Here is a 26,224-nt window from a genome sequence, read left to right on the forward strand (position 1 = left end):
GGGACCCTGATCATGAAGAAACACCATTCTCGGTCAGAAGGGAGGAAACAGAAGGAGCAAGAAGGACTGTTTAATTCTCAAGAAATTTATTTTTGGATGCTCTTAGAAATGCAACTTTTATACTCCATTTTTACACAAAGTCCTTACCGGGGGGGGGGTCCCACAGCCTCTCCCACTCGATCGCCTCGGTATCTCACCCTGTCAAAAATATTGTGCCCCCTTCGGGATTTTGCCCCCCCCCCCAAAAAAAAAAAAATGAAAGTGTTCCGGCGCGGACCTGAACAACACCCTTGCCTTCCTACGAAGAAACTTGCTAGTAAACTAACCGAAGTTGAAGTTGAAAACAGCAGCATACAGATCACTAGTCGGACCTTTGTTGGAACATGCATCTAGAGTGTCTGGGACCCATCAACATCAAATAGCATCTACTAGATTGAAATGATCTAAACGCAGGGCCCCGTCTTGATCCGATTAACCTCCACTGTATGGAAATCTATCAATGTCATATTTTTTGTACAGAAAAATTGCACAAAGTCCTTTGCAAACAAAGAAAAGCACATTGAATTTTCAAGAATACTATGAATGTATGAATCAGAAATATCTAGAAAATGTTTTGAACAAACATGCATTATTCAAGATGACATTGCTGACTTTCTATAGTTGTGGTTGATTGGTTCAATAAGAATTTTTTGTAAAACGGGGCCCAGATATACACTGAATCAATATCATAATAATGTCGAGTGGTCATTGGTGCTGCAGGAGCTAGGTCGGTCATCCCTTTGACGAGAAAACTCTCGCCTTGTGATGTTCTCAAGATCTCAATTAGCTTGTCCCATTAAACTCTGATGCGTTCTTCACCAAAGCCACAAGATCAAGAAAGGCTGTTCATACTCAAGGTTACCTCATGCCACAATCGCAGACACTTCAATACTCCTTTGTCAGAACGGTGCCATAAAGGTAATTTGCATTGCGATTGAATTGTTATTGAAATCATTGCACTAATTTTAGCTTTTCTGCTATTATGATTTTTGTTACTTATTTGATAAATAGACCTACTATTTTTATTTCTTGTATTATTCATTTAATCATTATATTGTCATTGTTGCTTAATCTAAATGAGCTTTTGTTTGAAAAAAATCCATGTAACGTAACAAGGACACTAGTCTACTGGGAAAACACTTCACTCGAGTTAATCCTATCTAGGCCGGGGGGGGGGGGCCTCGGAGGCCCCCCCCCCTCAACGAATCGTGCAATATTTTCGCCGCGCGAATTTTTTTGACCGCGCCGCCCACTGACTATTTACTTTCAAGTCTTGCGCAACTTTTGAGACCAACTTTGCGTCACCCGGGTACGCGGTTCCGAAATTACGCAACATTATGTAAGTGCATGTCAGACCAAAAATTGCTCGAAAACGTGATTTCGTGTACAAAGTCAATGCAAATTGTGTTTTCAACCAAAATTCATTAATGTATGATTATTTTTAGTTTTGCTGGTCTAAATGTATTCATTTTATGCTTTTTATGATCACAGAAGAGTCACCAACAAATTTCATTGAAAAAAACAATGAAAAACAAAAGGTCAAAAAACAAAGAAATACATAAGAAATTACAAAAAACAATAAAATACATAAGAAAATTATTTGATATCGCAATGTTAGTCATTTACACTTGCTAAGAACACTACAAAGAGTTTCTATACCAAAAATTAGTACATTTGGAGCTTTATTTAGGGAGTTAGAGGAAAAAGTATGATTTCGCATACTAATTACGCATAAATTAGCATAATCACTTAATAGCGATTCGCATGAAATAAATTACTATACAATCTTGTAGATTATGTCCCAGACAACCTGTGTGCCAATTTTCGGCGCAATCGCGCGGTCGACGGCCGAGATCTTAGGGGGGGGGGGGCTGGGAGGCCCCCCCCCCCCGCCATATGAACTCCAAAAATACCCCGGCCTAGATAGGGTTAAGGGTCAGAAAGTGCAGCCTACTCATGCCTTGTGTACTGAAGTCGTATGTGCCAGTCTTTGCGTGGAGGCACACTTGTTGATCAAAGTTCCAATCAGGGTCTGTGCCTGCATGCAGACTACAAGGACACCATGCAGCAAAGCTGGGATAATTATTTAGAAACTAGATTTATGATAGTGTAGAGATAAGGATTGAGGGATGAGTTGATGGGTAGGACAAAGACGACCAGCCAGGCGTAGATGTCCGGTGTAACTTCGACCCCTACTGTCTGGACTAGAATACCGATGATGATGATCGGCATCCAACAACAGAAGTCGGTGCCGACGATAAGGAGCATTTTCAGTGCCATCTTGACCTCATTGGACGATTGGTTGGTGCGACCAACTTCAGCTCGGACGAAACGGACCTTGATGAAGATGCCGATGTACAAGAGAAGAATGATGATGAAGCTACATAGATTGATCCCCAGGAATATAATGATAGAGTATGTCCAGGTTGATTCAGTAGAGCCGGCAATTGTGGTGAAGTAGGGTATTCCATACTGGTCGGTGGTCCGGGTGTCCACTTCTGTTCGGAGGTCTGTCGACTTTCGGATGAACGGGAGACCAACGCAGACATCACTGAGGCTGTATGCATCTGGACTGATGTTATGCAGCAATACACCTATCACGCTGAGGAATATAGATGCAACCCAAATGATCGCAATTGCAATGCGAGTAGATGCAATTCCCAAATGCATTTTGCTGAATGGGAACACAACACAGATGAAGCGGTCGATCGTAAGAAGGATGAGCAAGAATACAGATGTCTCACTGCTTAGAACAGAGATGAATCCAGCGATTTGACAAGTGATGCTTGCCCTCCACTCCTCAGCTCGCCCCTCCCAGAAGTAAGACTCCCCGATGTAGACATCCATCACGGCAAGGAGAACCATATAAACACCCATCAGAAGATCTGACAAGGCCAGGTTGGTGATGATCATTGACTGTATCCTGGCTACCCTGGTGGTCGGTGTGCTTTTTAACCTCAACACCAGGACAAATGAATTTCCCACTAAAGCACTTATTCCTAAGATCCATATGAAGACCTTGATGGTGTGGTTCTGAAGGAATGTCTTGCGACAAGTGAACAGGGGGTGAGGAGGGCGCTCTTCAATGCAGTTCACGGTGTCTGGGGTTAAACAGCAGAAGCGGGAATCGTAGACATACCTAGTGAAAGAAATATGAATACTTTTCATTTAATGCTATTTCCTCTTTGGACCACTGGCGTTGTACAAAGCCAGAGCTGCCAACCTGAAAAAGAACATTTCCGTATTTGTAAAGCTGAAAATCAGTATTTTGGCGAGAAAATCATTATTTTCAAAGAAATACCATTGGCCAACACATAAAACTGAAACTTAGAAATCAGTATTTTGCATGAAACCATCAGTATTCTTCTCATTTTCCAGTACTAAATACTGAAAATCCTACTACTTGGCAGCTCTGCAAAGCCTTAGTAAAATGACAAAATTCACGAAATCATTAGTTGAAGAAAGATTTCCAAAGGTACTTTGGATGGCACACTTTATGATGTTCGAGGTACAGTGTAGAAGAATGGCAAACCAGAAAAATAAACCTGTAGTGTTAATATGTACATCTTTGAACTCCTCAAATTTGAGCTCTGTGATTTTGTTCTTAATCAATATTGTTCACATGTTTAAATCTTGATAATGCCTCTAGACAGCTCTGTGTATTAGATACATATCCATGTACATGTAAACAAGCAAATCAAATGCCTTATCCCCTCGGTTTTCACTAAATTATGTTTTATGTTCAAAATGCTTCTAATTCTCAGGTAGTTGCGACATTTTGACTTGGATGAGGGTACAGTATTTCATGCAAGGGTGGGAGGGTGGGTGCAAGAAGAGACAATAAATTTGACTTACAAAGCTGATAAACTGTCCAGTCCATCAAATATGCCAGTATAAAGAGGGATAGATTTAGGGCTTAGTGATGTGATGACCCTGCGTTAGAAATCAAGGTTTTAAAATTTATATCATTCAAAATCCTGCATATTAATTTCATGTACCTTATATAAGAAAGCTGTATCAATGATTTCATCATGAAAATTTGTTCTAATCCATGCTTGAGGTGACTTTTTGTAAAAGAGGAAAGGTCAGGACCAGACATTTTAATAAGCCAGTCCGTATAGTTCCTTTCTGCGCATGACCAAAAGATTTTACGCATGATCAGAAGAAGGTCATTTGTACTAAAGTGACATGGTGCTTTAAAATCTAATGAGATAAGCACCAACTTTGATGTCTTGATTATTCATATATTCTTTTGAATTGTCGTTTTCATTTACACCCACAAAAAACAACAATGCTTCCACGAACGACTGGTATTTCACAGTCTGTCAAGTACATTGTGCAACAATGCATTCAAAGTAGGAATGCAACAAATACCTTCATTAAGTGTTCATCGGTGTGCTATGCTATTCTATTCAATTTCTTCATCCTGCTATGTAAGGCAAGCTTACGTAATATCTTGCTTTGAAATCTGCCTATCATGATGAAAGAAATGAAAGGTCATTTGACCAAAATTGCCCATGAAGTAACTACGAACTGGTCTATTTGATATATATTTCCTTGTAAATTTTGCTGTTAACATCTTAAACATAAATATATCTCAAAGTACGTTTCAGAATGCATTATTCACACAATAATTAATGATAAATGTTTTCATTTCAATTACAAAATGTTTTAATAAATAATATTAAGATTAAAAGGTTGTATGAACTGAAAATAACATGTTTAAAGAAATAACTTACAAGTCTGTGAGTTTGGAAAGATTCTGAAATGTTCCCGGTGCAATGTATTCTATGAGGTTATCACCAAGATTCCTGATTGAAAAAAAATATACACAATTATATTAACAATTTAATAGAATGATCAATTTTTTCGTAGCTTAATATTTACACTAAACAACATCTAATTGTGACGTCTTTTCTCTTATAGTAATACTAGAACTATTTGTACAAACTTGTAGAGGGGTCCACAGCTCATTTCAAGGGGGTTAACAACGCAGTTATGATATTCGTCATTAGCATGATTTGGTCGGTCTGTGTGATGTATTTGTCAATTACCCAAAATCAATACTGTCATTAACGCGTCAATCTTTACTAGCCTGTCAAGACATAGCCTTGTGCGGGTGTGCTTAGGTCGAAAGTTTCATTATACCCATGGAATTCAGTGAAATTTGTTCGCATGCCCAACATCGTAAAATATACTATATCTTCAGAAATATTAATACTACCATGACAAATATGGTATTAAAATGAAAGATCGTATCAAGCTCTTTCACATAATTGGAATGCTGTTGAGATTAAAGTATATTTCAGGTGGAATTCTCTTTGAAGAAAAAAGTATTATTAGTGCTAAATGTATTCTATTGTTTGGTATTATATATTTAATCATCGTTTCATAGAAATATATTAATGTAAAATCTATGATTTATACTATATTTTCTATCATGATATGTCACCACTGAACAAAAAAGTGTAATCTGAAATGTTTGTGTTGAGAGGTAACTCGCACAAATATGAAATGTTTATGTCAAGTTTTTATTTTTAATTTGTCTAAATTATGAAGATTTTTCGGGGAAAATTCCACCTAAATATTTTTCAGCTCTGGTGACAAAGCAATGTGATGAAGGGGCATGGCACACTCATTTGTTTTATATCAAATTCGTCATGATAGCACAAATATTTTATACGATACAGTAAATTTTATGATGTTTGGCAAGTGTCAGCTTTTCTTTAAATTTCTTGGGTGTATGTAATTTTCTGGCCTCAACTCTACATGTCTGTGAGAAAGAGGTAGCGCCAAAGAATGAGATGAAGATGTCATGAGGGACGTAGGGAGGGGGCTCTTTGATGTTTTAATAAAATTCAATATTACTTACACTCGAAGCAATTCGTGTCCTATTCCATAGAACAATGTCTCGTCTAACGATGTTAATTGGTTCCATTTCAATATTCTGTAGATGATAACAATAAGATTTTTAAAGGTTACGACGTTGGTTATGTAACAGTGTTGGCATATTCACAGGCAAACTTATTGTTCAAATTTTCAAAGCGATAAAGACGTGACTATGACCTATTATAAAACAATTAAGATTCTCATTATTTTTTTCTTCAGATCAGTTTAGTTTTTACCTCTGACTTTAAAGATTTTATTAACTTACAATCTCTGAAAAGAAACACCAAGATCTTTGAAGGTCCCAGGGCTGAACTTGGTAAGCGAGTTGTTCGTCAGATCGCTAGTGGAAGAAAAATTACAACCATTACAAACATTTGTCATATCTGTATAGAGAGAAGGGGGAGGAGTAGTTAATCCCTAGATGAACATGATGAAAGAGAAATATTTCATATCATACTGTAAAATTGGGTGTTAAAACATGTAAAACTAACACCATCGGTTTGTGTCCCTTAATGGTAAACTACCTTCTATATTAAAACTTACACCCTAGATATTGGACATATCACAAGAATGTTAAAGTATCAAACAAATGTGTTATGATAACATCCATAAGCGTTTTAACTAGCAACAACCTCTTAACACCAGATAGTGAAAAGACCGGTGTGAAGCTACATGCTCACCAATCATACCAAAATTTCTGCCCCCTTTTTCGTCTAACAGTCAATTTTGCATATATATTCTTTTTAATCATTTGAAAAGGGTTATTGTGGTTGCCCATTCCTGCCACAAGAAGGCCATCCCTATGCGCATATTACCGCAGGACCTACACAGCATCACGAAATACAGAGTATTCATAATGGGCATGTGTATAAAAATGTGTATAACAGCTTGATCTACTCTTTATGCACTTATCCCATTTATTATTATTATTATAATTATTTCCTGTATAAAATACGTAATCAAATAAAAAGTTCACCCGTACATGGCGAAGAGTCTGGGTAAACCTTGAAAGCATCCTTCCTCAAATTGAATCGCATGGTTAGCTTCCAATGTTCTGAAGAAAAAAAAACCAAACAACTGTATATACATTTCAATTTGATTATAATAATCAGTGGCGGATCCAGATTATGGGCACAGATCCGTGCCCCCCCCCCTTGAGAGCCATACATATTTTTAATGAAAATGCTATGCAAATGAAGACCCTTAACATGACGGATTGAAGGGGCGGGATATAACAATTTAATCTCTTGCCTCCATTCCATTTTCTGTTCATACGTTCCAATGTTCAAGATTAATTCACTTATCATAATAGCAATATTATCATTACAGTAAAAACGCTGTTTAAGATTTTATACAACGTTGTTTACTATATGAACCTGACAGTATTTGTTTAACCGTTTAAACAATCATGTTTAATTTATTGAAAATTAAAATTTGTTGCTTGAGATTTAAACACGTGTTTAAACTGTTTAAACAATTACTGTAAGGTTCATATAGTAAACAGCGTTGTACAATTTTTTTTTACTGTGTACACAGTGAGTGTAAAAAAGTGATGATATCATTAACAATGTTTAGAATAACACTGGTATATAAAAAAAATGTCTCATAAGAATTTAATCAAAGTTAACTGAATACTTACATCACTCCCAGATAGAACAGATTCCTGAATAAACCTTCTTCTATGATAGTCAGACGATTATCCCCAAGTTCCCTAAATAATAAAACAAAAATACATGAAGATACGTGACACAAAATGGAATGGAGAGGTTTAAATACCTCTTTGCCCATTCCAGACAAAAAATTTTAAGGATTTATTTATATTTAAAGTATTGCACTCGACATGTTAATTTGATGCCGTAACTACTGTTTTGCATTTGCAATCGTCACATTAAGAATAATCTTTGTATGATGATACAAATTAACGTATTATTGAACTAGAAATAATGGATTAGGTGGTTAAAGCCTAGGCTTCAAGGATTTCAAGGTTCCTAGTGGTCATGATCAACCACATCATGTATAATGGTATCTTGAATTGGATGGGGGTAGAACTGCATTAAAAATATGTGAGGCAGCCCTAAATTACTCATTATCATGATGACTGAATTTCAGTTATTTTCCTTATTCTATTCTGTGATTTGTCTCAACCCTAGACATACTAAAAATATATGCAGTTCATATTATTTCAAATACTTAAAAATGGGTAGTACCTTGTACAATCTGGAAGGCTTGCAAAGTTTGCTCAGGTCATGGCACGCTATCACGTTTTGTGTACATTAGTTTAAATAAAATTAAATGAATAGATAAAAAAAATCCCCTAAACACACGACCAGACAAAATAAGACATAGTACCAATGAGGGTGGGAATATTTTTCAATACTAAGATGTTAAGAAAGAATGTTCTCCGTTTTTTATAATCATAAACATGATTCGTATCTAACTTAACAATTAATGCGAGCCGAAGCGCGAGCTGAAAATTATTGATATCCAGACAAGAAAAGGGAACATATAAAAGTCCCTCTTTGGAGATTCATAGAGATAGGGATCTCATTAAATAGACTAACATAAAACGAGGGCGAATTGCGAGCTTATTCTTTTCAGTATTAAGATCTTAAGACTGAATACTCCAAACACCTTTTGCAATCGTTACAATGATGCATATCCTAAACAATTAATGCGAGTGCGAAGCGCGAGCAGAAGATTATTGATATCTAGACCCGAAATTGGGAATTCAAGGGAGAAGTAATCTTCCGATTCGTATATCTATAAGCAATTAAGGGATGAGCTGTAATTTTTGATAGGACTATTTGTATGAATTTATGAAAAGTAAACGCATCTCATCGGCGTAATTCGAGCGCGAAGCGCGATCTTTTTTTATATCCTCACCTAACAATGGACATTTTAATGATTTTTGTAAACATAAATTAAGAGGGTTGTATCTCCCTTATCAAATCACTGCATGATGGAAGGCTTTAAGTATTACTAAACCAGTAAAAATGTATTTTTCAGACTGTTTTTTAAAGATTAATGAAGAGTAATGTATCAAATTGCAAAACCGGCGAGCAAGAGACGAAAAGTTATATTTGCGTTTGATAAAAAGAATATGTAAGGACTGTTTAGATAGAATTCTTGAAGAGAATAAGTTTATCACTAATCAAAAGTATGCACAAATATTCATCCTTGGGCAAAGATGAACATGCAGGATTAATTTTGTAAATGAGTTGAAACTGCATTACCATGGTAGTAGCATACATGTAGGTCAGGGTTATTAATACCTTCAGTGGTATTTATTTTCCTTTCCTTTATTCGTTTGCAGTTTTTCTTCATTTCCCCCTTTTCTTAATTTGCGTCCCCTTTCCTTATATGCGCCCCCTGAAATTGGCGCCCGGGGCACGTACACCCCCCCTCCCTAGATACGCCACTGTACCAGACTACACACTCGCACGGTAAATGGTACTATTGTAAATTAAATCATGGAGGTAGTTTAAATCGAATCTGAAAACCACAAGGGTGGGCCTACCATGGAACACCGCCGGAATTTCTCTTGTTTTACCAAAATGCAAAAATTCACCGACACATTTGAAATTGGCATTCTACGATCGGAGAGTAATGTTACCATTTTGCAAAATTGAAGGGAATACAGACACGTTTAAGGGTGGAGACTTTCGGACTTGCATGTTTTGTTGCCACAGACACTGCGATCTTTGTGCGGGTGCATTTTGGTGTGTGACGCCATGATTAGTCTTACTAACAGGCGCTTGCAATTTTAAGAATCTTGAAAACCGATGGTGCGTAAAGACTCATGTCACATAATTATGTGCAAAATTGTGACTTTTCATGATTTACGGGCGTACAAAATAACAATATGTACACTTCGTAGATTAGAGGATGCGTTTTAACGAAAGTACTCAAAATGTGATAGCGCTCCGTGACGTGATTAAACATTGCAAGCCAATCTGGAAAGCTATTTTCAAGATGTTGGATTGGTTGCATATCTGTATACATTTTAGGTAAAAGTCAATACTTTCAAATATCTAAAAATGTATCAAGGTTATGATAGACATTTCTCCGAGGTGGAACATTAGTAGACTTACAGTATATACAAGCGATCCAAACCATCGAATACTCCTGGTGTCAGGTAAGATAATTCACACGATGCAAGATTCCTAAAATAAATGTTTGAAAAATTGACAAAAAAGTTGAATTCACTCACTGAAAAATAAGACATGGTGATAAGAATTTATCGACTTTTATTTTCATTCATTTATTTCTTATCTAAATCAACTTGAGTTATAATTTCATTTCATTTCTTTTCAATTTCCAGCAACCATTTACAATAAGTTTTGTTACATACATCCTGATATAGTTATAATCAGTAACAAGGAAACTTTATATATGATAATCAAGATAAACATGTATCAATTCAGAAACGTAGGAACCTGCTAAAAGCGAAACTTGTAGAATTCGTATGACCAATGTTAACAAAACACAAATACAACACGGTAGAAATTTAAGCATGAATCCAGTTGAATGTTTAATTAAAAAAGAAAAAAAGGAAATAGGAAAAAAAATTAAGACGTCATTCTTATAGTTAATAAACATTGGTTTAAATAAGACGCCATTAAATATAGTCGATGTTTAGCTAACACATATTGAGAATGCTAAGAAACATGCAGAGTTTTTAGAATTCCTACAATTATCATTTATCATGAAATATCCCAGTGCAGTAAAATGAATATTGGCGCAGGTAGTTTCGTTCATATCGAGCATAAATGAATGAAATTGTGAATGGTCTGAAACTTACTTGAACCAACTTTTCTCATAAGTATAGATTATTGCACAATGTTCATCATTTCCATTGAAAAATATCTCTTTGATCCATGCAACTTAAGAAATCGATTGAATAAAGAAGATGAAATCATACTCACAAATTGTTTACATTATGCAATCCTTTAAACGATCCTTCTTCTAAAGTAGTGGGTATGCCGTTCATATAACTACACAAAGAGAGTCAATGTGTGTAGATAATTATGTCGATTTGATTAAATTCATTTCCATTTCCGGTCTTCGATATGGAACAGGAATATTTTAAATTGTGATAGCATGCTAAACTTTCTTCCATTCAAAGAAATACCCCCCGATTTTTAAGGTATGGGAATATTTAGTAAAAGACATACCTACACCTCTTTGTAGACTATATATATCAAATGACTACACCTATACTATAATTTGATTAAGAGGGATTGTCAAAGATTATGGATACTTTAATCGGGTTGAAAACTAAAGAAATTAAATGCAAAATTTAGGGGGAATGCTTGAGGTCATATCATTTCGACCAATAAAAGCTTTAGTGTTGATTTATAGGTTCCTTCGCGTACACATCACAATATTTTGATTTCAAAGTTTATAGCGGTCGGTTCTAATCCATTGATAATGTTAGTGAGTATCGCTGAGAAAGTTTCCCTGATAGCCATGCAATATTACATAAGAGAGAGGGCAGAGGGAGGGTGGACAAAGAGGAGAGGGGGTAAGAGAGATTAATGGGCGTCACTCCGAGGGGAGGAGGGGGAACACAACACCTCGCCGAATTTCAAGCGAAAAATATTTTCATCCAAATTTTACCTGATCAGCTGCTAAAAACTGTTTTGTTAATTTTATGGGGGTTATTCTAAAGATATAAAAGAATATTTCATTGACTATTTCTAGTTATTAATCATCGGATAATCATAGGATCTAATTAATTACATAATTTACATTACATAATGCGAGCGCGCAAAGCGGGAGCCGAAATGTTTATATTCAGACCCGTAAAAGAAACATTTTAAGCAGTAAATAGACACTTAAAAAAAATGCAAGATTTCGATTTTTTGGAGGGGGGGGGGCAAGGCCTACATGTCTGTCAGCCTCCTTTTTTTTTGGGGGGGGCTTGTCCCCTAGTCTGACGCCCATGGAGAGAAGGAGATATATAAAAAGAGAAGGTAATAATCATCGGCTAGTTTACCTGATTAGGTAATCTGAAGCGGAGAGGGGGTTCCAGAAGGATTGATATTAATTTGATTACATCAATCAAAAAAAATATTGAAAACATTTCTATAAATAGAAAAAAACTACTAACAAATGTACTTACAGAATGACAGCTTTCTTAGCCGTGTTCTTGATATCGTCCCTCTTCCATGGCCTTGTTGCATTTACCCAAAATGGCTGCCAAACAAATCTCTCACAAAAGTTGACTGGACCGTTGTTATCATTAAATGGCGCCTCACCACAAACATATCCATCGGGGCATTTCGCAATTTCTTATTGAAGAAAGAAAGCAAAAAACAACAATTAGGTGTTTTCTCCCTGGGAAAGAAGGGGCTGAAGGCCGCAAGCCCCCGCCCCCCCCCCCCCCTTCCTGTCCGTCGACCCAGCTAAGACAAAGTTTTTTGTAGTTTAGGTGAATGTGCATTCAAGCCCTTCTGGGTCTTGAACTTCTTGTTTTCTGTCGTAACAAGCCAGGAGCATTGAACTTTATGTAAAGGGTAGATGCAAAGGGAATTCTGTTAAAATCATGCTGTGTTTTTGGTTTGGTCAATCTTGTAAGCCTACCATTCGGAAAACAGTGTAGTTCAAATTCGTATTTATGCACTTTCAACAGAAATATGCTTAAAAATTAATTTATAGTTTACATTTGGACCGACAACAGATGAAAATAGCAATGATTCCGTATAGAGACGAGTGAGCGAGGCTGTTCCAGTTCCCTTGCGAAACTATGCATCGGTCTTCTTTGACTATGGAATGAAACCGGAGATTAGACTTACCGCAGTTGTCCTCGTCGTCGCGGTTGGGGCAGTCGAACCATCCGTCACATTGGTAGGCATCGAGAAGGCATATATCACTATCACGGCACCGGTATGGACATTCTTCATCTAAAATATGATAAGATAATTTACAAAATACTTTTGGAAGGATAAGCTATTGTTGAATGTGAGTATGACCATGCTAACGACCACCATGATGACGATAATGATGATGATGATGATGGTAGTGGTAATAATGACTATGGTGATATTTCTATGACATTTTGGATGATGGTGACATTCCTGTCTTGAAACAAAGTAGAGAGGTTCCAAACAAGTTTAGGCTATAGATTAAACAAATACGACCAAATGGCATATTTTAGAAAAATCGACTGCAATCAATTTTGGCCCACATTGTGTTAATATTAAATACCCTCTTCAGCATTTCTCATTTTTATAGCCTATATACACCAACACACACACCTTTTCAGTACACAGCCTTACCAAACACCTACACCACACATCCAAACAGTCTCTCTCTCTCGATCATATCCCCCTTTTCAATTTAAATCAAACACCCCCAGCCCCCCCCAAAAAAAAAAACCAAACATGTTTTTATTAAGGATTTCGTTCCAAATCGATTTCATAAATTCATGGTAGGCCTAAATAATGACAACAAAATTTAAAAATATTCAATTCATGTTAACAACAGTATATAAGAATTATTTACTGAAATATATGATAGATATGATACCTGAAAATTACATAATCCTACTGTGCGCACACACCCACACCAACAAACCAACCCATTCACACACCGTCAGTCTTATACAGCCTTATGCGCTCATGACCTCACAAAAACACATCCAATTACATCCAATACACCACCCCCCGTCTCTATAACACACACCTACCCAAACACTCACCCGCACTCTCATACCACACTCACACTCTTGACACACAACCACATACAATCGCGCGCGCACACCCATATACATCACTTTTCGGTTTGTCTGCATGTGTGTGTATGTCTCTCTCCCTCACCCACACACGCACACACTATTATATCACATAACACCACACGCACATTCCATTCATTGATCATCTAAAGGTGAATTTAAAATAAGAACACACCTTGAGTAAGACAACCAATTTCGTCTGAGAAATCATGGCAATCAACAACCCGATCGCATCTCGCAACCCAATCAATGAATTGCATTCCAGAATGGCACGTGAAGTCAGTCGTCTTGGCAAGACTCTCGAACGCGTAGGAGGCATTGGTGAAATCTGTACCTTTATCATTAATGATAATGATTAAGATCAATTAGATCCATTTTAGAAATGAAAACGAAAAAAAGAATTGACATAATAGTAATAACAAAAATAATAAGAGTAGAAGTACATGTAGCAATAATGATGATATGCCTATAAATAGCGATGAAACTATATTGTTTCAACAGCTCTACAATTATTATAATGATGACCCGACTCATTATACCATAATCTGATTATGGTATAATGAGTCGGTCGTTAATATAATAATTGTAAATCAGATTCGACGTAATAAATAATTTATTCAGCTTGTAAACACACACCTACTATTGTCTCAGTATCCAACTGAAAATAGCAGTGGAAAACATAATAATAATCGTTAACTCTTTGATACGTTTAATTTTATATTATTGAACACACTTACTATTCATAATTACACAATGATAAAATGTTGGCCTACCATTTACAGGAAGTGTCGTGACTTCAAAGGCGAAACCATCATGCCTTAAGAAATCATCACTGCAGAACCGAATATCAACTACGCCTTCGGGTAGTAAAAGTGACGTCACATTACTACTGACCAATGGAAAGGTAGTGACATCAATACCGTTTGCTGATTGGCTGCTGAGTGTTAGGGTAAGAGGATCCCAAAACCGTTCTACACGGAGGATATTGACTTTAATGTGACCCTGTATTAGACAAGAATGTTTTGGATAAGGAAATATTGATCGAAGGAGAATATTGGTCAGAAAGAAGAGTGCCTTTACAAGGGTTGGCATATTTTATTTATTTTACATCCAGGCAAAATAATAACAAACATGAACTAACAATGGAAACATTACAAGAGAAGTATAAGATTGACCACCAGCCAGTGCCGAGGGATCACCTAAAATACAAGCCTACAATATGAAATGGTTATGGTTTTCAGCATTGCGTGGTAACCATACGTATCAAATTAAATTTTGATAGTGAGTTTTTGCGCTCTGCTTTATAATATACATTAATAAGCACTAACTAAAACACTGATAATGACAAAAACAATAATGTTACCAGGAGTAGAAACAATGCATTAATAATTGTTAAAAGCACAATATCTCCTATCTCAAATCATAAACGTGCCTTGGAAAAAAAATAAATCGGTCGATTGAATTGAAAGTCGAGAATGATATCTATATTTTTTTCGTATTTTGATAAGGAAATGCACGTGCACTACCTCTTCTCCGAGTGACAGAGGTATATGTGTTGTGTCTTCAACAGAAATAAGTAGTTCTGCCCAGCAATAATTGTCATGTACCTACCATTGATCCGGGTGGTATGATGAAGCTCCATTCTTTCCTCATCTTTGGCGGGTAAGGATCAGGGTAGTCTGGGGACACCAGGGTGGTCAGATACTCCTCTTTGATCTCATATTCATAAGATGCTTGTACCATCAAGGTTCCTGGAACGTCAAGGGTTTTATTGGTTTAAATTTTGTTTATTTTATTTGTATAATAATAATCCGCTTTTATATAGCGCTAATCCGACGTTTCTAAGCGCTTTACAGATATATTATTACCCCGGTCATCGGATTCAATCAGCCATTCCCGCACACAATGTGTGCACATCCTCCACTCCCTGGGGGGTATTCCAGTCAGTCGCCTGTGAGGCGCACACAATACTGGACAAGCTACAATGACTTTCACATCCTACCGGGTACCCATTTAGCACCTGGGTCGAGAGTGGCAAAGTGTGGATTAACGCCTTACCAAAGGACGTCAGACCGCGGTGGGATTCGAACACACGACCCTCTGTTTACAAGGCGAGAGTCAGAACCACTACACCACGGCTCCTCATGTATATTCAAGTCCCATGGAAATTCATATTATCAGGTCGTCTATAGCTTCGTTCAGATGCGGGATCCTGAAAAAAAAATCATATCTATAACGTGTTCTACTTGAGGATTGAGGAATGTCCCTATCACTATTGTTCTAGGAGTTAAAGAAATAGCAACGCAGCAAAGTCTAAAACTCCTAGGTGTATTCATTCAGCAGGATCTCAATGGGGACAAATGGGTCTTAAACACCACAATGTCGCCACCAGTGATCTTCTGACAATCTTTACTGTTACATCAGACCAACAATTGAATACGCCGTTCCGGTTTGGAATCCAAGACTGATGCCGGCCTGACACTTGCACGATTTTGTGTCACGCATTGGCACGACTTGAGTCGTGCCAGTGCGCAAACTAGTCGTGAACTGGCGTGAAGTGTGCGTAAACACGTCGTGACTCGTCGTGACTGCGTGCCATGTCGGGACGAGAATTTTGAAATGTTCAAAATTTTGGTCACGACGAAATTTAGCGACCGGGCCGTGAACTATGCGCAAACTGTTCGTGAACTCGTCGGGACGATGAGGGAGGATGCGTGCTAGTACGTGGCAGTGCGCGCCATGCCACGACTGTCACGAATTGTTCACGAACAGCTCACGTCGTGTTCACGAATAGTTCAGCACGACACCGTTTGAATCGCGCAAACTCGTAGTGCCGATGCGGGAAGTGCGTAAACTATGCGCAAACTATGCGCGAACTCGTCGTTCCAGTTCGTGTCAATGTGGACACTGACGGGCACGCCTTCGTGAACTATTCGTGAACTCGTCGTGAATTTGTCGTGAACTATGCGTGAACAAGTCGTAAAACAGTGCGGAGCCTCCCAGTTCGTGCCCCAAAATGGCACGACTTGCCACGAGAAAATTGTGACCAAAAGTCGTGCAAGTGTCAGCCTGGCATTACCAAAGATCATGACCGAAAACTTTAGAACATCAACAAAAAAGGGAGGCACTCAAAATAATGCTGCTATTATACGATTTTTGGGTTTCCGCATTGCCACAATTTTATCGTGCCAGTTCGTGACAATGTGGGGCACAAAATGCGTCACTGGTTCGTGCAACAGGCCTAGTCCCGACTAGTTCAAGGCATGTTCACGACAAGTTTACGCATATGCACGACATCTTCACGCAGTATTTGCGAATAGTTTGCGCACTGTCCCGTCATTCGATTCATCATCATTCATTCGGAGCATAAATTCGAAGTCGATGAATTGCCGTTCTTTATAGCCAAACTATTGTGAACTAGTCGTAAATTAGTCGTGAACTACTCGTGAACTAATCGTGGAATGCGTAAAAAGTAAAGTTTCTTTTGAAATACAATTTTTTTTAAAGAAATGCGGAAATCCTTTAGTAAACCTAGTTATATATTAATGTGAATTTTGAAGTATAGCCTAGAGTGCAGTATTTCTACATCACTAAACCGTTGAATAACAAATATTATACATTTTTCATTTTAAAAGTTAATTTATTTGCTTGTATCCAAAGTCTTATATTTTGAAGCTGTTCTACTTAGTTTTGGTTACATGCATGATTTTTAATGGAGTTATTCCCTTGCGAGTCTTAATTTTTTTCATTGGCAAGAAACTGTATCAGAATCTTGCTTTCATAATTACTTCCCTTACATTTTAACTAAGTATTTTCTATTTAAATCTAATTGTCATTTTTTCTGAATAAGACATGGATACTTCGGAAGGTACATTTTGATGATAATCATTCAATTAAGAACATATAAAAGTATCTTGCGCGAAAAGGGCAACCTTTTAGATAAAATACTAAGAGAAACAGAAAGAGTATACTAATATTCATGCAAGAAATAAATGCGGTTCCATTTTTGACGAGACTAATAAAATCAAATGCCTGTTTTACAAAACGAAATGAACGAAAAGAAGGAGCCTTCATAATGACTTCCCTTACCCTTTATTGCTAACCATTTTTCTCGTAGTTTTTCCCAAAAAAAAAATACTTACCTTCGAAAGGTATTTTATGAAATCTTTTCAATCAAGAACAGTATCGACAACGAGAGGGCAATTTCGGTTAATGGTCACTTCCAAGTCACCGCTTCAACTTTTCATTTTTTTCAATGATAATTCATTATTTCTTGCCTTCTCAATTTGGGTGTCATACTGAACTAAAAAGCAGAAAGCGAAGGTTTCTCTAAATGTGCGTATGGGTGATTTTTTAAATTCATATGTCGCTGACAATTGACCTGGTATTTCTCCAAATTGTTTTGAAAATTTTACTCATGATTGAATTATTCAACACTTGATATATATCAAATGAAACATGAGAATAAATGTTTTACAATTATAGGTGTTGCTCTATTTAATTATTCAATTAGGAAATACACCGTCGTCTATTTTTTCCGGAATGCACTGTATATGTAACTTTCTTTATTTTTTCATACATAAATAACTAGTTTTAACTGATGAGTCTATCTTCAAGGATTGCTTTTTTCACTTTAGAATAATAATTTTAATAGAACATCAGTGAAAAGTAAAAGAGAATATGTTTGTGTAGACTCCGCTATAATTCAAAATTTAAAAAAAATACGAACTGATATAGAAATGAATAGAAATGTTACTTGGTGTTATTGTAGGAGGTGAGTTTTAATTAAAAGAAAATCTCACTTGTCTAACTTGGTTTTATTTAGAGCATGCTCAATTTACCTCGTTAGTTATTTTATGCTCCACATCGCCCAGCAGACCCTCCCTTTGACTAGCATTGCGATTTATTATTTATTTATTATCGTGTTTTTTTTGTTTTTTTTTTGGGGGGGTACCTTTGCTCTTAGGCTGCTGTACGTCCTCTGCCCCCGGGATCGCTGCCCATGCTCAATCAAATTGATAATATATACTAAAGATAGTTCATAAAAGTATATTACTAACAATTACATTTCTTAAACTACTCTTAACAGGAAAAGAGTTTTCAACAATGTAAACAGGGTTGCAAAGGGCTGGAAACTTTCCGGAAATTAAGAAAAATTTCAATTTCAATTTTCGGAAATTTGGGGAATTTTCCTTTTTTCATAAGAACTGCTGATTTTTTTAAAATACAAATTACCATTGATATTGCCATGAAACTTTCCATGTTTAAACAGTTTTTTCTCATGCTTTGAATGCTAATGGTAAAGAGTCAATCTTCAACATGAAAAAAAATCATCGCATCCATGATCTTTTGTTTTAGTTTCTGTGATTTTCATTTCTACTTAAACCATGTATATTGTTCATGAAATTCTGAGTTTTTTTTAATTTCTCGAGAAATTCAAATCAATTTCAATTCAATTCATTGATCTTAAAACCATCAAAATATTTACAGAAATAACATGGTACCAACAAAATAATGCAAAATATAACAGATTACAGGTTACATAAAAGTCAGGACCCCTAAGAAGCACAATTTGCTTAGAGACAGGGCCCTACAAATACCTAAATATCATAACCGGTAAAAAAGATATAAATAAACACACACATATACACACACATATCACACAATTCAAAACACAGAAGATAGAATAGATGATAAGACAAGATAGAAAAATGATGATGAAATACCATTGCAATTGCAGGGGGAATGCAGTTGTCTAAATAATTGAACCAAAATGACTTTGATAGTGACTTAAATTAAATATCAATATTCGTGTGATTTGATTCGACACCATCGATCACCACATACTGTTTACGATTGGATGAATAACTGGAAAACACTGCAGTGGAATACTACGAGCCCCATAATAATAAAAAAAATCAAAAGAATGTGGTGATCGACATATAGAATCCATAAATACCCATGACAAAAAATACTTCTATTTAATTCTTCTAAGATAAAATCGGTAACATTCAATATACCGAGAGATGTGCTAAAATATTTACGGAAACCAAATTGGTCATTTATAAGAATTTTATATCTATTTAGAAAATCATGCAATCTTTTGTGCATTTTGCTTTTCTGGAATTTGATTGAATACTGATAATAAAGCCACAGGCCTATAATTTTCAATAATATCCACATTTTTTTATATATTGGTATAATCTTTGCAAGTTTTGGTACGGTTCCCCTAATAAATGGTATATTAAACACATCACACAAAGGATGAAAATGATGAATAGATTGTTTCAAAATTTTTGGAGATATACCATCCGGTCCACATGCTTTATAAATTTCTAGAGATGATGTTATTTCTATAATATAATTTACAGAGATTGGTTTGACAAAGAATGATTTGAATTGTTTATTTGGTAAAAAAAATATATCACTATATGATTGGGTTGATTTAATTGAATTTGATATTTTTTACCTACATTGACGAAAAATGAATTAAAATATTCAGCAATATCAATCTGTGAATCCAATTTCATATTTTCATGATACAATGTTTTATGCAAAGTTTTTGTTACCTAATTTTGAATATATTTGTGTCCAAGTTTCTTTTTCAAATGCTCCTTGACAGTGTCAAACATATCTCTGTAGTGATTTCTTTTAGAAAAATCTGAGAATAGTGGTTAGGTTGTTTTTATACAGTTAACATTTTTTTTCTTATGCTGATCATGCACTTGGTCTCTTTAAGTATGTTTGAAATAAGCTATGTTTCCGTTTAACTGATTGCAATATTCCTTTGTAATCCAATGCTTTCTAGATCTCTGTTTCTAATCAAGACGGTTTACCTCACGGTAAGCATTTATCGTAGACTTAATAAAACTTTTCAAAAATATAGTCATTGCATCTTCACAATTGTAACTATCCAACCAATTCACTGAAACTAGTTTTTCTTTAAACATATTTATATTTGCATTATTAAACAATCTATTCTTTTTACAGTTATTAACATGATGAGTATATACAGATTTATGATGCAAAATGCAAAATATAGAGAAATGGTCAGAGCAGTCACTGTCACATGGAGACTCAAATGATAAAGATTCAACACTTGCCATTTGCCATAAAGAACAATCATCAGTGTTTACCTAGCACAATTAGCATTAAGTGAATATTGTCTCACTATCCATACATATACCTCACTCCAACAATGATGGGATTAGGCCCTGAATTAGCCTATCTATCCTTCACCATAACTCTTGTACCTATGGGAATGTTTAGATTTCACTTGAGTACTTAATATTTCTCATACCATCCTATAACGTCAGTCAACTCTCAGGAGATTCTATCCTGTTTTAACACAAGTTCAGCCATGTCTTTAGAGCATTTGAAAATAACTTAACTACAGTAGCTGAATAACAAAAGTTTCATTCGCTTACCGATGGCTTGAGTTTCATAGGCTTGAAAAAATGCTTAGTTTACACCGATGTAACAGGCTAATTCTTCTGCCTTTGGATCAGAAAAATAAGTAGTTCTTGCATAATATTAGCAAGTTCAAGAAAAAAAAATTATCTTCAACTGCGTTTTTCAGAGCAGCCGGAACCAACTCTCCTTTCCTCATGGCGTTCAAGTTGAGGTGTGTCCACTCTCTGAATCCACATACAATGTATAAAACCCAATTAGGTGCATTGCTATGCCTCTTATTCAAAAGACATAATGCAAGGCCAAGACAGTTTTGTCTTGCACAGCTGAATAACTCCTCACCATCAATGACACACTCAATAGATCACTTTCTCTCCCTCTCTCTCTCTCACTGACTTTGATTCAACCTACACTTTTGTAAAAGTAATTATTAGATTTTACTCATTTAAATCAAAGATATTGCATTTTCAACGTAACAGTCACTACACAGAAAACCAATTTGCTACTTTCTTTCCTCATTCACAGCATTACTATAGATATTGTCGATTAAGGAAAATTGTGCTATGTATGTGACCCTTGTTGGTTTTGTTATTAATCGATACATATTATATGAACACATAGTATAAGAAATAGTTTGTTTTGTTGTGAATACCATAATTTACCAGATTTAGATCATAATCACCCATACATATATGTCCTTATTTTCACATTCTAATGTATCAACCATTGTATTTTTTTCTCAATAAAGGGTGTGATAAATACATCCAACAACAACTGATTAATTATGTTGATCAGTTTCAATAAACAAGGTATCAGCATACTCAGTGGATAAAGAAAGATCAGCAAGAACTGTAAATTCTATATATCACATTTAACATTATTTTAAAGCTACACCTCCACTTCGTGGGTGTTAAATTAAGCTGTTCGTAAGTTAAGAGCGACTTAAAAACGACTGGTGATCCTTTCTTATGGTAAATCGTACTGAATTAGCGATGGTTTTATCTTTTAAGGAGGGTTCACCAGTCGTTCTTAAAGTCACTCTTAACATAAGAAAGGCTTTATGAAACGGCCCCCTATTCGTATAGGTATGTACACTTAATTGCACTAATGAATAACTATCTATATTGAACATATCAAAATGAATAGAAGGTTTGAACAATGTCTCAGATATTGCTATAAAACTAAACTCATGGCCAATAGCATGTCAATGAAATCGCCCAAATTTCCCACCAAATTTCCGATTATTCCAATGAAAAGTATCCACCATGAACATTCCCGGAATTTTGCAACCCTAAATGTAATACTCACCCCCCCCCCCCCTCCCCAACCACCAAATTCGAGTTTGATATGGGGTGCATCTTAACACAACTATCTGATCTTCTGTCATGTTTTCAAAAGTACATGTAGTCGTGATCCTCGATATATTCTTTCTCCATATTGATTTCCTAAGAAAGATTATTTATCTGATGATATAGACGCTAACTTTAACGAGGAAGGAGTGAAAGTGTTAATGTGTCTACAATCTTTTTCTCCAGTTAACTTTTTTCTGCTTTTTAATATACTTGATTTCATTATAAAGATTTTACTTCTTATGGGAATGTTAAACATTTCGCGGATTTCCTTTACTTTTAGCGATTCTTTTACCGATGAATATAAGTGCTTTGGTTTTTTCGGATTTTAATTGTGATCTGATTTGGAAGCAGTCTATTAGCATCCCCATTGACTTTCTTCACTATTCAAGACTATCATTTGCTTTACAAGTGTTTCGAGAAACGAATAAATGAAAACAATTTCTTTTTTTATCCAACGAGACGCGAATTGCCTAGTAATTTGTCGAAACCCTTTCTTTCTCAGTAGAGCGTACTTTACTATTACTTTAACAACTTGTTTTCAAAGTAATTGTATGCATCTTTGGCGTTCTTGTTTGACTCAAATTTAAACCATGATAAGTGATATACATCATGTATATACGTAATCATATCTGTTCCAAAAAACATGATGTGTTTTAGCAACATGAGTGGGTAAAGTTAAGAATAATTTATATCCAAAGAGATTTTAGTCATTTGCTATACAGTACTGAAAGTCATAACAATTTATGTATATGATATACATTTGTTTTTACATTTAGCAGCACTAGCCCGTAGGGGGGGGGTGAACTATATAAAATACGCATATTCGCCATTAACTTAAAAAAAGGCATTTTGACTGTATATGAAAGCATTATATCTATGTAATATGATTATGATGTTCATGCATTATATATTTTGGATGAACCTGCCACGTGTTTAGAATAAAACAATGGTTGGAGCTGGTATATGTCAACAAGATATTTATCTTGAATTAAATAAGAAATGATTACAACTTAAAATTCAGTGAATTCAATGGATATAGGCCTACTATGTTCCAATATTAGATGACATGCAGATAGGTGTTCGTACGTTTATAGGTTAGACAGTCATTATTTCATCAAGTTTTAAAATGAATTCAAACAGAAAAGAGAATGAGACCCCATAGAATGATAATAAAAAATAACGTTTATGATAATAATTATAATGATAATACGTGGCTAAATGAATGCAGGCAATGTAATAATAACTACATAATCATGCTAAAATAATTCATCAAAAGTTGTCTTACCAAGATGTAGAAGTGCTGGAAACGAAACGATGCCCCACATCATGAGGAGTCGCATGGTCACTAATGGCATTCGATCAGGCCCGTGTTGAATGGATGCTGTAGTTGACCGAATCGGTATTTATACGCATTTTAATGTTCTCCGATTGGCTGACTATACTTACCTACCCCCCCCCCCCCATAAGAAAGGAAAAAAAAACTTCGCAAGTTAATTGTTTCGGCCATACATACCAGAGGTGAATTCGCTATTCGGTGTCAAAGGAGTTCTAAGGTTTATCGTGTATGTGTGTTTAAGGGTGGGATCGTGTGTGCGTACCTTTACACGTATAAAAAGATTTTTTACATTGATTTAATTAATTTTCTCAATCCAATTAAGTAATTACAACATTTCTAAAAATCTTTATTTATTTTTTACAGTCTGCAGTCGAACTGATCATTTCAAATTATTTTTAGCGAGAAGTACTAAATGTATGTCAGTTCACTAAGCTGTATCTAAATGTTTTATTTTTTAAGGGAACTTAACGTTTATTTAAAAGCAAAAAAATGAAAAATTAAAAATAAGAAAAATACTCCGTGTCTAGTAGCGCATAATCGATTTGTAATTGTATAACGCAGAGCAATCAGTGGGCTATTAATGAAGGTTTAATAACTTCAAACATATTCGAGGTGCACACGACCGTATGTAACATACCCGCAACCCTTTGGCTTTGATAAAAGATTGGTTATAATCCAACCATAATTTCGTTGCTTTGTCTGTAAAGCTTGACATTTCACACGTTACCACTGCATGATTTACAGCTGAGCAGTTCATTTAAAACAGTGCATTCTCCCTACAAACATACGTGTACATTTTAAAGGGTTTTCTTTTATTACACAGCTATAAAAAAGTTCCTGAGGTTTCTTTTGTTTGAATGTGATGAAGTGAAATTATTAGATGGCATGGGATTTGATGAATCAAGTGGGCATCTGTAAAAATGTTTCAAGTAAGTAGGTTTAGAGAAAAAATTCGAAAAGTTCCAGGTGCAATGAATTAGGCACGGTTGGGGGTGGGGGGGGTCTTTGGGGCTGAAGCCTCCCCCGCCCCAAAAAAAATGAAATAAATAACAATCCACCACAAAGTTGAGAATAGATATAATTATATTTGCAGGCAATATACATACGTGTATACATGTATTGAATAATGCAGTATTCATTTCATGTAGTCAAGTGCTCTAAACTTACCCTACTATTCAAATTCGAAAATTGTCTCGCTCAGTTGCTGCACACTCCCTCACAAAATAACATCTAAATGCAGAATACAATGCTTTCTTTAAGTGAGATTAACTCCAAACTTATAGTTTTGTCAAAAGCGCTCTGATTTTTGTAATTCTTTGGGCTAGGATAGAAAATGGCTCAGTCGCTTTGTTCTTCCTGACCGTGGCTGAAGTTATTTTTTTTTAAACGTATAGTTTAGAGTCAGGGGTGTCGATCAATGTTTCGGATTGGGTTAGGGGGTAATATATTAAAACAATGTCCAACATTTTCTGTATTACAATCTGAACACGCTGTGTATCTCACAAACAGATACCCAGCATGTTCACATTATCCCCTCCTCAGTACCGGGACATCCCCCGAGGAATTTATGTGTGGCTTTGTTCCATTCATTTTATATTTTGATGTCAACTTCCAGTAGCTTATATGTGATTTAGCCAATCACTTAACCATTCCGGTGAGGGACGAATGTAATAAACCAGGAAGTTTCTTAAATCCCGTTTCATTTTCATTGGTCCTTTTTTTCCATTTGTGGCTTTGGATTCAGAAACCAATTGAAATGTTAGGGGCTATAGATTCTCTGTTATTGAACCAATCTTCATTGACATGTGGTTAGTAAAGTTTATTGAAGCTAGCCTGTGTAAAAAATATTGTTCAATCCGACTGAGTGGAATTTGTGCAGAGCTTTGGTAAAAGTTTGATCAGTTTCTTTTGGAACCCAAGCTTTATAAACATTTGAGTTTTAGCTTTTTTTTATTCAGGGTCTGTTCATTTTCTATTCCATTTTTAATAGGTCAAGTCCATCCCAGACATATGATAATTTGAATTAATATAGAAAAATTAAACAAGCAAAATATCGAAATCGGATGCAAAATAAGAAAGCTATGGTATTTTAAAGTTTCGCTTATTTTTCACAAAATAATTATAAGCAGCGACATGTAAAAGAGAGAGTCGATGTCCCTCCCTCACTCTTTTTTTATTGTTTGAATTGATTTAATTGAATTATGACATGTTAAAAAAATTGTAATTCACCTTGCTCAGGGAGGAATAAAACTTGGCAATGAAGAGAAAATTAGTGTATTTCATATAGTTAAATACAAAATAAATAATGAGTGACGTCATCATTCTCATTTGCATACCGACCAAGATGGGTGTATTACTGTTTTGCGAAATTAAGCAAAACTTAAGAATGTACTAGCTTTGTTATTTTACATCCAACTGCGGTGAAATTTTCAATATACTTGTCGGATTTTTCTCTTTTTATTC

The 26,224-nt window shown here is 35.6% G+C and overlaps 1 protein-coding gene across 1 annotated transcript; it reads right to left on the reverse strand.

Moving 5' to 3' along the window:
* Window positions 1-2,005: 2,005 nt before the first annotated feature.
* Window positions 2,006-14,660, reverse strand: LOC121423353 (G-protein coupled receptor GRL101-like). Its single transcript, XM_041618709.1, has 13 exons — window positions 14,437-14,660; window positions 13,839-13,997; window positions 12,726-12,833; window positions 12,053-12,221; window positions 10,854-10,922; window positions 10,020-10,091; window positions 7,568-7,639; window positions 6,911-6,982; window positions 6,194-6,268; window positions 5,912-5,986; window positions 4,779-4,850; window positions 3,895-3,972; window positions 2,006-3,178 (listed from the first exon to the last, which is right to left on the reverse strand). Exons 2-13 carry the CDS (start codon window positions 13,921-13,923, stop codon window positions 2,122-2,124), a joined length of 2,004 nt encoding a protein of 667 aa, XP_041474643.1. The 5' UTR covers window positions 13,924-13,997; window positions 14,437-14,660; the 3' UTR covers window positions 2,006-2,121.
* Between the last annotated feature and the right edge of the window lie 11,564 nt (window positions 14,661-26,224).

This window comes from Lytechinus variegatus, chromosome 10 (assembly GCF_018143015.1).
Source record: "Lytechinus variegatus isolate NC3 chromosome 10, Lvar_3.0, whole genome shotgun sequence".
Classification (NCBI taxonomy): Eukaryota; Metazoa; Echinodermata; class Echinoidea; order Temnopleuroida; family Toxopneustidae; genus Lytechinus; species Lytechinus variegatus.

Bases quoted from the DNA above. Each gene is read 5' to 3' on its own strand.
- LOC121423353 (XM_041618709.1), bottom strand. From the start codon at position 13,923: ATGCAATTCATTGATTGGGTTGCGAGATGCGATCGGGTTGTTGATTGC. The intron at 12,834-13,838 runs GTGTGTTCTTAT...ATCATATTTTAG, and splicing joins AATTGGTTGTCTTACTCAAG to ATGAAGAATGTCCATACCGG. The intron at 12,222-12,725 runs GTAAGTCTAATC...TTCTTCAATAAG, and splicing joins CGACGACGAGGACAACTGCG to AAATTGCGAAATGCCCCGAT.